General features: G+C 41.4%; 1 protein-coding gene across 2 annotated transcripts in view; it reads right to left on the reverse strand.

Moving 5' to 3' along the window:
* The window catches only part of EYA3 (EYA transcriptional coactivator and phosphatase 3), a 30734-nt gene extending 16514 nt beyond the window's left edge, over positions 1 to 14220 (reverse strand). Inside the window, exons 1-6 of one of the 2 annotated variants that reach the window (XM_062509071.1) lie at positions 14147 to 14220; positions 12143 to 12186; positions 10082 to 10161; positions 7489 to 7555; positions 6575 to 6717; positions 2232 to 2369 (exon numbers count right to left, since the gene is read on the reverse strand). In XM_062509071.1, the coding sequence (XP_062365055.1) occupies positions 2232 to 2369; positions 6575 to 6717; positions 7489 to 7555; positions 10082 to 10161; positions 12143 to 12186; positions 14147 to 14179 (505 nt within the window). In that variant the 5' untranslated portion in view covers positions 14180 to 14220. The remainder of the gene's footprint in view (positions 1 to 2231; positions 2370 to 6574; positions 6718 to 7488; positions 7556 to 10081; positions 10162 to 12142; positions 12187 to 14146) is intronic. The other variant, XM_062509072.1, reaches the window with a different exon arrangement.
* Positions 14221 to 14225: the final 5 nt, after the last annotated feature.

The following is a 14225-nucleotide window of genomic DNA, read 5'->3' on the forward strand; positions in this document are numbered from 1 at the left end:
AGCCCCTGTAATGACCTGATCCCTTGGTGGGCTAATGGAGAAGGAAATACAGAAAATCTGAAAAAGGAAGAGTTTCCTGCGAGTCTGCAAACGTTTTCCAAAAAGAAACAGTATTTGCACAACTGGAGTGACTTTTGCATGCTTTGGGGTGACTTGTGCACAGTTTCAGAGAGCAGCCTGCAGGGAAACTTCTCGCATCACACATTCTCCCAGAAGCACAGATTAAAATCATTTCTCCTGTGTGAAAGCCTGACAAAGCCGGCGTAGAGCAGTTTGCAGAAAAGAAGACTCCAGGGAGACCTTAGAGCCCCTTCCAGCATCCACAGGGGCTCAGAGAGAGCTGGATAAGGACTTTGGACAAGGGATAGAGTGATAGGATAAGGGGGAATGGCTTCCCACTGGCAGAGGGGAGGGTTAGATGGGATATTGAGAAGGAATTCTAGGCTGTGAGGATGCCCAGTGAAGCTGTGGCTGCCCCATCCCTGGAAATGTCCAAGGCCAGGCTGGACAGGGCTTGGAGCAACCTGGTCTAATGCAAGGTATCCCTGCTCATGGCAGAGGGGCTAGAAGTAGATAGTCTTTAAGGTCCCTTCCAGCACAAAGAAGTCTGTGATTTTATAATTCTTCTACAAAGTGAAGCCTGACATGGGTCTGTCACCTCACCAACCCCAGGGGTCCACCTGCTCCCCATGGGATATCACTGGGAAATCTGGCAGGGGTCACATTGTATAGAACCATTCCTGACCCCTGGCAATTAAGGCTGGTGCTGGTAGACACAGTAAGTCATTCTGCTGTTGGGACTATGGGAAGGAGGGTTATGCTGGAAGGAAGGGAGTATTTCCAGTACTGCTTTCCTCATGAATGTGAAAACTGAATTAAGGATAAATATTTCACTGAGCCACTGACTGTCACAATAATGCAAGCTGAGCAAGTACCATGACATACAATGACCTTCCTCCATGAAAGACATGCTAAAACCCACTCACTGCTATTTTAAGAACTATCCTCCTTTTCTTGGCTTTCATGAGAGCACATCTGGTTATGGTGCTCAGTTTGGCCCCTCAAGCCCAAGAAATACATTGATAAAATTTGGTGGGTCTGCTAAAGAGACACCAAACCAGTCAGGGATCTAGAGAATGTGCCCTGCAAGGGGCATTTCAGGGGAGAGGGACTGTCCAGCCAGGAGAGGAGGTGGCTTTGGGGACCTGATGTAGCCTGCTTGTACCTGCATGGACATTAGTGAGAGGACAGACACAAGCTCTTTTTGCAGGTGTGCAGCAGGAGAAGACAAATGGTCAGAACGTGGAAGAGGGAAAGCTCTGAGTTGACAAAACAAAAAACATTCCATCATAGTGACAGTCAGACTCTGGAACTGGCAAAATTTCCATCCTTGGAGGTTTTGGAGATCCAACTAGATAAAGCTCTGAGCAAGCTGGTTCGGAATTCTGCATCAACTGCTCTTTGAGCAGGAAGCTGAACTAAAAATTTCCCGAAGTCTCTGAATTATTCTGTGAAAATATTCCACAAGAAATAGATTACAAATTCCTGAAATGCTTTATAAAATTTCCAGAGAAAGAGACAAATTTTCACAATTCATCACCAAAACATAAATGGCAGCCTAAGAAAATGTATCAATTTGCACATATGTGCCATAAGCAAAAATATTCCACTATTCAGCTATCTGGCACATTCACTCCTAAAAACTGCTGTGGAAGCTGGTGAAATTCATCACCTGCCTTCTTAGATGTGGCAGTTCCAGCAATTACAATATTTAAATGGTAGTTCTATACTGAGAAATTAATTTCCTAGCACATCTACCAACCTGCTGTGTGTGATATGCAATAGCCATCTACCTCCAGAAGGAATTAAAAACAAATGTTTAAAAATCTCACTGCAGTCAGCATATTTCCTGACATCAAACTAAAGACTACAAACAAAGAGAAATGCAAGAGCATTCCCAATAAAGCATGCAGGAACACAACATGTCTCTTTCCCCTTCCCATTTGCTCTTCACCCTGTTCAGCCCAGCAGCATGGCACCAAAGAGCCAGCCTGGTGCACACACAGGTATGAGGCAAATACAAACCCAGAAACACACAGGCAGAAAGAGAAAAGAGGCAAAGCATGAAGAAGCATGCACAAACCAAGGACAAGCGTGCAAGCCTCTCTAGAGTTTGGTATCTGGACTCAGTTAGGTGGAGAGAGATGCAGATAAAAACCATGCCAAGTTACCTTCAATGGAATAAGAATAATGTGCTGGGCTGGGCTGGCTTGTGGTTAACCCTGTAGTGCAGGTAAGAACACTGTGCTGACTTGTAGATGGAGTCTGAATTAAACCACTTTCAGGTTTCATACCTGGCCACAGTGCACCTGAATCAGATAAATTGGACCAGTTACAAACAAATATGCTGGGACTAAACAGCATGCTCCTACCTCAGATTAAGATTTTTGCTCATCACAAAAGCAAGTAACAAATGACACATGGAAAATGTTTAATTTCAGCAGTAGTAAGCACTGACTGTCAGGCTGTGCAGGGATTAGAGCTGGTGACAAAATGGCTGAAAAAGAGAAAATTAAAAGCACCAAGACTAATTCACATAGCTTTTAACTAAGAATGTTTGTTTCACTGAGATTCACTGCCCATGCAGATAAAGGACCTGCCAATTGCTGTGATTTTAGGCTGAGCTGCACAGCACTGCAGGTGACATCAGCTGTTACACAGTGAGGCCAAAGCTAGGAACTATGAAGGCCAAGCTCAACACTTCCACTACTTCACTGGGCTTTGAGATGAGTATTTTAAACCAAGCCACAAGTCAGTAATTTTCCTAGAATGACAACAATAAATATAGAACTAATTAAAAAAAAAATCCAAATGTTTCTTCCAGATCTCCTGTTGTTTTGGAATGCTTTCATAACAACTCTTGGGCACAGCACAGAGAGCAGAGTGACTGTAATTCTGTGTACAGGGCACACTTAGTACGTGGCTCAGCTCAGGTGCCATGTTAAAGGTTGAGGTCTCTGCACTGACAGGTGCCAACAGTGTCCAACTGAGGCAGCTCACTCTTCAGGGCTCTTCAGGTTTTCATTTGAGTGTCTCCAAATCTACAGCCAAAGTCAAAGACAGTTCTCCCTGGCCCTGGTTAGAAAGCAGAAATATTTTGAGAGGATCTACTTAAAAACAAACAGGAGTATGCAAAGCAGAGGGACAAAGGACTTTTGGAGCTAGACAGAGTTCAGGGACATCAGAAAGACCATCCCTTCTTTTTCAACACCCCAAAAACAGTACCAAGGAAGCCACCTGCAGCCCTTTACCCACTGCAGCAGGACTGAGCCATGAGCTATGAGCTCCAGGTTCCTTCCCAGAAGATATGGGAGACTCCATCAAGCTGGACATGAGCAGCAGCTCCAAGAGGTCACTCCAGGCTGTAGCTTTGTCAGAATTAAAGGCTGCAATGGCCTTTTGATTTACTTACATATCTGATCTCAAACTGACACCTATGAGTCAACTTAAATCACTCCCCTTTGCACAGTCACCCCAGGGTTTGACTCTTCAGCTCTCAAGTTGGGTCTTCATTAAGGTTTCAAACCTCCAGAACCTCAATAATTAGCAATCAAAAAGGAAAGGCTGATTTAAGTAAGACTGAAGATACAGAAACACCAGAACATAATATATGGGAAAAAGATCCTCCAAGGAGAGTGGGAGTAGCTGTGTTTGTTTAGTCTGGAAAGGGAGTGCCACCATCTCCAAATGGGTGAGCAGTACAGGGGACAGTAACCAGAAGCTCCTTAGGGCACAAGGCAGAGGGACAAGGAGCAGCAACACAATGTGATGGCCACATGACATGCAGAAGTGCCAAACAACCTGACAGTGAAACACAAACCCACACTGAATGCTACAGGATAATGACCACACAGGGGATGTGGAACCAGGTCAGACACACACAGAGGTGCTGGCAGCACTGGCTGGGTGGCAAGGAGCAGGAGCTGGTTCAGGTCATGTGCTAAGGCATTTTTCACGCCATGACTGTCTTGTTGTTACAGACATGTCCTACTTTCCAGACAGCCAGGCACACTCCTGGACAGGTGGTGTATGTCCCTCCCCTCTCATTCTGCAGGACAGCATTATAAGCTAGCACAGCCCCAAGGATGATGGAGAAGCTGTGAGAAGGGGACGGAGACTCTTCCATGTCCAATGGCAGCACTGGATGTCACAATGTCACAGCACACATCTGCATACAGGGAAAGGCCCCACACAGGACGTATGATCACTTGTAGGTTTTTCTTGAGTTAATGTAAGCCATCACATCCATGGTGCTTCTAACACCAATTTACAGCTCCACATATACAGCCTGGATGTCACTACTCTTATTTTAATACTTCTTTAAAAAAATCTCTCCAGAGCACAAGGGCATCCCATGCAGAACAATGCACTGAACACCAAGAGAGGTGACAAATCAGCAAGAGCATAGGCCATCCCTTCTCTAAAAGGGGCATCCTGACTTCAGCCACCTCAAGACTAAGCTTCTGCTTGTCAGCTTGCCTGAATTTCATGCTGGCTCATCCCAGTTAGATAAACCATGGTGTCTTCTTTCTGGCACAGAAACAAATACATGGTAGAAAGACACACCAAGCTCCATAACAAGCCCTCTGGTGCTGCTAAAACATGTGACCAAGTGGTTGGCCCTCACCTGCTCACTGGAGATTTCGTGAGCAGAACCAATTTCCAGAATTCCCTCTGCAGTGTGCATGTTCAATCCTCTACTCTCTACCTCTCCATCAAACCATGCAAAGTCCATCTTCTCAGCATGACTCAGCAGGTACCACTCCAGTATGTTTTCCATTACTGGAAATAATAACTTTTAACATCTTCCTAACACTAAAAATTCAGGTGTTTAACAACAGACCTCAAAATCCACACCAGACATTTCAGTAACTGATGACATTTTGGGTATTTTACAGACAAAAGCTCCCTTGAAGTCAATAGAAAATGCAAATCTCCTTCCAGGTCTTCAAAATATTTCTCGTGTTACATTTAGACTGTAATATTGAAACAGCTGAGTACCCCTGCACTCCAGAACCTTTGGCTTTAAAAAAAAAACAAACCACTCCCCCAAAATATAGCCACCACTACTGCCACCAACAAAACATCACACACAACACACTAACAAACCCCTATACCCTCCCTTCTTCCAAAATCCAAACTCCTTCCAAAAAGTAGAAGTCTAAACCACTATCTTAAACAACTTCACTGGAGCACTCCACATATTTACAAATATTTGCCTTTAAATACACCAATATGTGACACACTAAAACACGCAACAGTACACGAAGCAGCTCAGTGCACCATGCACAACATGCTATCAAGAAACACCAAATAAATGAAGACAAGAAACCATCAGCCACTGTTCATATACAGCAAAAACCAGTGTACTAAGGCACTGAAACCAAAGTGCAGGCACCCAGTGAGGAGGAGTATGTTCCAGCCACCATTAGTAATTACAGTATTAGTAATTTAACTTATGTTTAACAAAGACAAGTCTGGCTTTATTATCTCTCCTACACCATCTTTCAAATATATAATGACAAATCAACTGTTTTGTAACCTTTAGAAAAGCCCATGCTCTGTCAGCAGCTAACAAAAGCCAGAAATGTAGCTGCTTTTATTTAAAAACATCCAATTCTTTAACTAAAGAAAAATTCATCCTTAGACACATCAGGGTACTTTGATTTTAGCACTACAGATAAATCTGCAAGAGGCTCAGTGCATATGGTTGTGCAGTACAACCTCAAGCTCCTGAGACATACACTTAGAATCACAGAATTGTAAAAGTTGGAAAAGATCTTTAAGATCATCATGTCCAACCAATCACCCAGCACCACCATGTCCACCACTAAACCTCAAGTGCCATATCCATGAGTTTTCTGAACACTGCAAGGGGTGCTAACTCCACCACTACCACAGGCATCCAGGGTTGCTCCCCCAGGTGCCATGCACAGTGGCATGATGCTCTCCCCTCTCATCAGTGTTGCATGCTAACAGATAAAACAGCCTCTGCTCCCTTCCATTTTTTGAGAGCTGCCAAAAACTGGAATAGCTATCAAGAGGGCTCAGTTATTAGAGCAAACTAAGCAAATGATTTGCCTAGTAAACTTGGAAACATTTTAACATGAGCTCTCATTTGGTGAAAGATGAAATAAAAATGTCTTAATCTTGGACAACAAAAAGGAAAGGAAAAAGCAGGTAAGTTGTAGTACGGAGTGTTGTGTCATTGCACTAACAAGGAAACTGCACAAACATAGCTATACCACAACTAGAGACAATTATGATCCCAAAACAAGAACCATATGGCGAACTTCATGGGGAGATCCAAAGTAACAACGCTGTAAAAAAAAAATCTTATTTTTTAAGTTGAAGTCACATCAAGAGATCAGTGCCCATCTACAATTTAAGCTATGCATGCGCTCTCCTACAAACTCTTCTCTCCAACACACCTGGTTAAGCTTAACATTGGCTTTTTATTGAGATATGAAACAGTAATTGCAGGCAAGGAGAAGTCTGAGAAGTCACTCTTTACCGAAAGGAGGTAGTCCATAGGTCTGGGTGGTCTGGGGGTAGATGGTGTAGGGCTGGGACTGCTGTAGTGCTGGGTACTGAGGCTGACCAGGGTAAGGGCTCATTGTTTCCGACACTGGTACAGAAAGGATATGTGCATATGGCCTTAGTGAAAAGAGAGAACAAAAGTCAGAAAGAACTGTTTACATTATGCATCTTTCATCCTTCAAACCAGAAGACGCATTTAAAAATTGCTCCAGAAAGGAGAAACTACTCAGACTGACACGTCCTCTTACTGCAATAAGCTCATTGTGTTTCTCAAGGCAGGCTCTTGAGTTAACAGATACTGCCAGCTTCCTGTGGTGACACCAGGGAAACACCCTCCTCCACAATGCCAGAGCACCAGTGCTCATCCAGGACTGGGAGGGACAAATTCCCCATTCCAACAGGCACAAGGAGTCAGTCCCACTTATCATGCCTTACCACAGCAGACCCTGAAGCTACTGTAATCTAGCAGTATCTGTAAGAACCAGTGGGACACACACACAGAACTACACAAAAACAAGCAGCAGGGGTTGAGGCCCATCCTGCTCCAATAGGAAGAACTAAAAAGATCCCTAAACAGTGAATGATGAGAAAATCTTATATTCCTCTTGTACTTATTTATGGTCTATTTGTTTATTTGACAAATATTATGCACATTATTCACCGAGACTATCATGTTAACTACTTGAAGGGCCTCCTTTATCTTTGTGAACATAAAACAACAATCACTAAAGCCAAAGGGTAAATTGTGTAAGTTCAGTGTCCTCAGCAATACACAGCTGCTGTCAGTAGTGCAATTTACAGCACTAGAGAAATGCATAAAGATACAAAAAGATTACTTCAGAGAGGAGTAAAGAGTTACAGAACTCAGTAACAAATTTCTTGACTTACTTTGCAGAATACATTTGTGAGGTATAATCATTTGATGACCTTGGGATATAATCAGTGCATGTCATAACTGAAAAAAAAATAGTTTGTGTAATTACAGAAATGCTTTCAAAACCCAACAAATAAAGACAAATATCAACACTAATGGTACATTTTAGTCAACACACCGTATACACAAAGAGTTTTAGTACCCTGAAAATCTGTTTCAAAGCAAATTCCCAAAAGCACACTGTTAAACTGGCACAAAAATATTTTGCCAGCTCACAGCAGGGAGACCAGTCAGTCACGCTATTCCTCCCTGTGAAACAGCACTCTTTATCAGCTGGTACTATAATGTTTTGCAACTGTCATAAAAAAATAAAAAACCAAAACTTTGATTTCAGTCCTCTCCAAAACCCTGCATATTTGCCAAAGGGGCTTCATCTGCACCAAGGGTAACATTTCTGTGTCCTGGAGCAGAGATCAAACACCGGTTTTGCAAAGCTTTCCTCTACCCCTACATACTGTATCCATGCATGGCTCCAGCAAACAGTCTTCCCTGCAAAAAGGAACAGCTCCAGCTCAATGAATTTAATTATTCATATCCAGTGAAGTACAGCTGCAGTGCACGAGGCTCAGAGATTCCTCTAAAGTAATCTGGTAATTACATTTAACCAGATGTTTCCATTTTTTCTCCTTGAATATATCCACAGCAATTGCACTCTGCAACTGGTAAGACACAGTGGCTCAGCTGGCAACCCATGGAAGAAATGTTTTAAATGTTCTCACTCAACACAGCCTGTGGCTCTAGTACACCCAGTGTGAGAAAGCTCTGTTACAGCATTCCAGCTGGAATGGAGACGGGGGCTTGGGCTCTTAATCCAAGAGCCATTAAATACCCCTTGGATTCACATGAGCTGACCTGATTAAATACTCAGCTGTCCATCAAACTAGGAAAGCAATGATGGGCAGGAGCCCAGCACAGAATCTGGCCCCATGAGCCCCTCTGGCACACACCACCAGCCCAGTGCAGCAATTTCTGTGACTGTACAGTCTGCACAGTACATGGGTTTAGCAGTTCACATCTAGAAGCACCATACCCAAACCCTTAGCAAACACAGCTGTGGATCCAGCTGATTTCCCTTTGAAAGAAAAGCACCCAGGGCTTGCCCAGGAGGCAATCCAGGCTAACAGTGTATCCCTTGAGTGGGCCAAGGGGCCCTGCTCTCCCATCACCATTACAAGAGCCCATATTTTTTCCCTCCCTCTGGAGTGACTCGATTAACAGCCTTCCAAATGGCACAGGGTCACAGATAACAGCATATTCTGAACTGGGATTTGATGCAAATGCCAATAATGTGCTAAAGAAGTTGGGCTTTCCATATCAGACCTGCATTATTGCTCTCGTATGACCATGTAGTTAACTCTGAGTTACACTGAGGGAAGCAAGACAGTCACCACAGGCAACTCCAACCCTAAAGTGCATTCTGCTAACTCAATAACCTTCTCTTTGTGTAATCTGAATACAAGCACCTGAGAAGTACAAACCATCAATCACTGAACCTCCCAAATGATCCACAAATCACCTTCTTCTGCTCCTCAGTGTTTGCTTTTACTCATAGTGTGAAGCTCACTTAGCAAAAAGATACAACAGGAAACACAAACTGGAAACTTTTGGACCTAAAAGCTTTCCTTTAACACTTGTCAGTTCCCACATCCTTCCTACAAAAATCTGGATTGTAGGGATTTTTTTTAAAAATGTCAATATTCATCTGAATAGTTACGTAGTAATGATATTTCTAGAATTTATATTTATAAAACAACATACAAAGAATTAGGCAATGGTGTAAAAAAGCAGAAAATCCAAAATAACACTGCATGCAATTTCTGGGATTTGTAATGGCTTATCTAGTTAACCAGCAGGTTTTGCAGGCTGAAATTTCTTGTAATTTCTCAAATTTCTCCTGCACCACCACAGCACATGGATTAAAATAGCAAAGATTAAATCAATTACAATAGAATGTACACACTTTAAGATTAGCTGATTTACACTTCAAAATATGTATTGGCAAAGGTACACCACACAGGAATCTGACTTTCCTAATAATTTCCAGTCCTCTTTTTCCAAGAGAAAGGATACACTCCACTTACACTTACTATACAATCTTTGTATTCCCTGTGTGTTTCCTCTCTGTTTATTTCTTAAGAGCTTTCTGCAGACATTCAATACAATTCAGATTCTAAGATGAAGTGTATGGCATATTGCTACAAAGGACCCAACCAGCTGTGTAGAGAGTGATTTATAAAACACGTTTACAATAGGCATTATAATCAATATTGACTCAAACCACAAGAAGAATCATGTCTAAGACACAGCAGTACTCAGAAGCACTCAACAGCAAGCTGAGGGGCAGTGATGCAAAAATATTTGTTAGAAACAGGTATTTCCTTATCATCAGGCATTAACACTTTGTAAACACTACAGCAAATGTTCACTTTACAACTGATAGTGAGAGCAGGCTAAGGATTACAAGAAGGAGACAGCTTGTGGTTGATGAAGCATGGTACCAGGGAAAGACACGAGGAAAGACAATGGGAGAACTCCAGAGATACTCACTCTCACTGGACATGGGAAGGTCTGAACCAAGGTTTGAAGATTCAGTTTTCTGATCACTGACTTCTGTGTTGCTCACATGACTGCCAGGACAAATAAAAGCTCAGTATTAGCATTATGAACTCTTAAATTAACATCCTTGAGCATCATAACCCCTGGGTTCAACCTTTCTGACCAAGGCAAACTAACTCTTCACAAAACCTATCCCCGTGCTCTTTGATGTTTCATGAAGAGGGATCTGCAGCTGGAATTAGACATCAAACTACATGGGGTTTGAGTGGCCAGGGTTTGGTAGAGGGGGACTGCAGGGGTGGCTTCTGTGAGAAACACCTCTTGGCATCTCCATTCCCCCAGAACAAAGAATTGCTGCCAGCAGTGGTGTGTGACCCTGCTGTCACAGGTTCTCCTGCCCATGGGCATTGCCTCACTGCTGGACTTGCACCTGGAGACCAGTGCTGAAACACCCCTGTACACGAGGTCACATCTGTACTTATATATTTGCAGGTTACTGGATTATTTTGATCTGCATTGTTTCAGTTCCATGTCAATGTTGCTTTGCCCACGTACAGAGTAGGAAGTACAGGTAATTTCTGAATGAAACTGTTTCTTCCTCAATTATTGTCTTCCTGGCTTTAGTTTTATTATTGCTAGTTCTGCAACACAGCATTTCATGAGGTTTCCAGCTATCTGTGTGCTGTTCTGACATTCTGAGACTGCAGTTCCTCTAGTTGAAGGAGCCAAAGGATCTGTTCATTGCTGCTGAGGAGGGAATTCCCTCTCCTTGTAGCTCAGGTGTGCACCAAGCATGGTGCTCTTTGCTTCCCTCCATGACCTGACTCCACTCAGCATCCCAACAAAAAGCAACTGCACAGTTTTGTGTCGGGTGAACAAGTGAAACTCTCAAGAAGAGCCTAAAGGTGACTGAGCTGAATTATACAGGGAGTAGGAGCCTGTATGAGAAATAAACCCAAATCTCACAACACCTTCCCCCACCCATCCCTGCTTTCTGGGCTCAACTAAACCGATTTTCTCTTCCTCCTCCACCTCCCGCAGTGCAGGGGAAAGAGAGAAACAGGTCCAATAAATTAATTTAAACTTACCCATTGGTCAAACTTAAAATAACATATAGCTTTATAAAAACAGCCAGATTATTTAAACAGAGTATTTAATCAAGTTAGAAACGCATCTTCATCCCTCCCCTCTTCTATTTTTAAATACTGAATGTCTACAATTTTAAAATACAAGGATGTTTACACCCAAATCTTGAGCTCCCTGTGCCCGTAGGGAAGCTGTGGCTGTGCTGAAGCAGGGTGCCACAGAGGGAGAAGGGAAAGCACCCTGACATACTCAGACCTGCCCATGCTGCCCTCGGGCCCTCTCTATTCAAGAGAGAGCCAGAAATGGAGCTTGTGTGATTAGATCAAAATTCTAATTTTTAGAATATACCACATCCACTCCTGCAGAAATGGCATTTCCTCCTTGCTCCTACTGGAATGGCAGAGACTACAAAAAGAAATATTTCTTCACTGTATTTACTGCTACTCAGAGAAACAGAATAAATCCTAATATAGCTATTCTCATTATAAGCAGTAATAATAATAGTTAATTCCTAGATACAATACCCATCAGAAAGCATCTACTGAGGCTAAAAATAGTATCACACAACAGCTTTACATAGGAGAGACTACCAATTCAAGAGCTCCATTTCTCAAAGCTTATCCACACAGTTTCACTAAGAATAGGAGCACAGATATTATTAAAATACCTAGAGTCTCACCAAATTAAATGCATGATATGTGCAGTATGTGACAGTCTCATTCTGTGAAAGATGGGTGTGATGATGCCATTAAGACTCTTTGTAGCCACTTTTACAAAAGCCTTATACCATAGGGTGAGTTAATTATTTTTATTGGGAACTTAATCAAAATTATACCAATACAAATGCAACTATATTTTCCATAGCTCTGTAAAAAAATAAATCAAGAGGCAAATTTCTATAATGAAAGCTTTAAAGAAGACCATAAAGAACTGTTCCACACCAAAATCAAATTTAAAATCCTGTACCTCAGGCTCTGCTCTCTGGATTCCTGCATCTTAGCTTTTTTCACCTGCAAAGACAAAAATGTTCAGAGCTACAACTAACACAAGCTGGAGAGTTCACAGTGGTGGCTAAATACACAGCCTTGTTCTGCACTCCAGAACTCACCAGTGTAACCACAGGCTCTTCATCTCCAAACAAGCCTTTTCCTGATTAGAAAACAAGGGCTAACACTGGATCTTGTATAGCAGAATTGTCATGTTAGTTATGTTAGCAACAGGTGCTGAGATATACAGCCACAAAAATGGCTGATAAGGATAATTTTGTGGAAATTGAATAAGACAGTCATAAATTTTAAGAAAATGCTATTCTGCACAGATTCAGTACTACAGCAAACAAACTTTGCTCTTCCCACCTTATATTTTAATGTTGCATAAAGATAGGAACATGAATGTTTTTTCTATAATAAATTAGGAGTTTTGACTCTTGAATAAAATCAATACAGCACTTTTTCTCATTTTGTAGGTGCCAGCTGGATCTTGTTCCTGTACAAGGTACTACAACACAGCACTGGCTTGAACACAAATTCCGTTTCTGCAGGCTACAAATATTACTGTGAAATCCTCAGTAGGATGCAGGGTGAGTTTCTCCTGCAAGAACATGCCATTATACCCAAAATACTACCTCACTCATTCATTATCCATCTAGTCTCATATTGTCACAGACTGACTGACTGGTATCAGGTACTTAAAAGAAATTACCAAGAAAATCTTTAGCTGAAAATTACAGCAGAATCAACAGACAGGGCCCTGAAAATTAGCTGAACCCTATCTCTCATGCACTGAAGAATTAAGACAGTTTTCATTATGTAAAGATGGATTTAGAGATAGTTCCTTTTTTAGTACAGGCAATTCATTTTTAAACTCCTCAAACAGCTGGTGTACAAACTATATAGTTTTGATGCTTAGTTTCACATTTTGTGGATATTACTCAGGCCCATCATTTGCAGGTTGTGGCAAGCCAGGTTCTGAATAATTTCAAGTTTACATTTTTACTTAATCTGACTTTGTTCCTAAGTCATAAAACTGCATAAATGACATTACAGCGTACTTTCTAACTAGTTTAACTAAAGAATGTTAAATTCTCACATTAAAAAGGCATCAAGATCTTTTGAATTACAACACATCCAAAATTGCCCTCAAGCACATTATTCTGTTTCTGTGTGCATTTGATCACAAGCATCACTCCTATTGTAGGAGTGATGGTCTCAAGATCACAAGCATCACTCCTATTGTAACTTGGCAGTTTCTTCTTGAGTTTATACCAGGTTTATTTTGGGAACAGAACATTAAAACAAACATTTCTGCTTAATTCCTATGCTGCTGTGTTTTAGATCCACAATTTTATTAATCTCATACTGTATTGATAATTCTCTCCCCAACACTTCCGTGCTGTGTTAATATCAGTTATTATTGATATTATATCGATATTGATATTACAGTTATTATTGATATCACAAATACTTCACATACATGTACCAACTTTAACCTTCAAACATGCTTCCCCACCCCAACATACGGTTACATTAGTTATTAAAAAATGCCTTCCACTTGTGGAAACAATGAATCACGGGATCTTTTCAAAATCCCAGGCATAAGAAGAATTAAAGACCATACACTCTGTAATAATCAGTATGCTGATTCTGTCCCTAAAATAGTGAATTTTACTATCTCTGCCACAGGCATAAAATAAGTCTGATTTTCTGAGCATAACAGGTAATCATTTTGCATAGAAACATCATAAGAGTTCAAGTACACATAACTATTCCTTTCTTACTACTGCCTGTACAATTATAGTAAATTAAATGTACAGCACATTTTATGAACAACAAAATGCTTTTTGTCCTCTGGATAAATATACTAAGTATACGACTTCTTTTCCAATATTAGTTAAAATAACTGTATACTGAAGTTGTGAGACTGCTAATTTGTTTTATATTTTCATTTTCAGCGTTTTTTAAATGTACTTACTGGTTGTTCGGGTAAGTCTTGTGGCTCTTCCATGGGTATTACTATTTTAATGCTTAAATGATTCAAATCGGGTGTTCCT

The sequence above is a fragment of the Cinclus cinclus genome, chromosome 26 (genome assembly GCF_963662255.1).
Source record: "Cinclus cinclus chromosome 26, bCinCin1.1, whole genome shotgun sequence".
In the NCBI taxonomy this organism is placed as follows: Eukaryota; Metazoa; Chordata; class Aves; order Passeriformes; family Cinclidae; genus Cinclus; species Cinclus cinclus.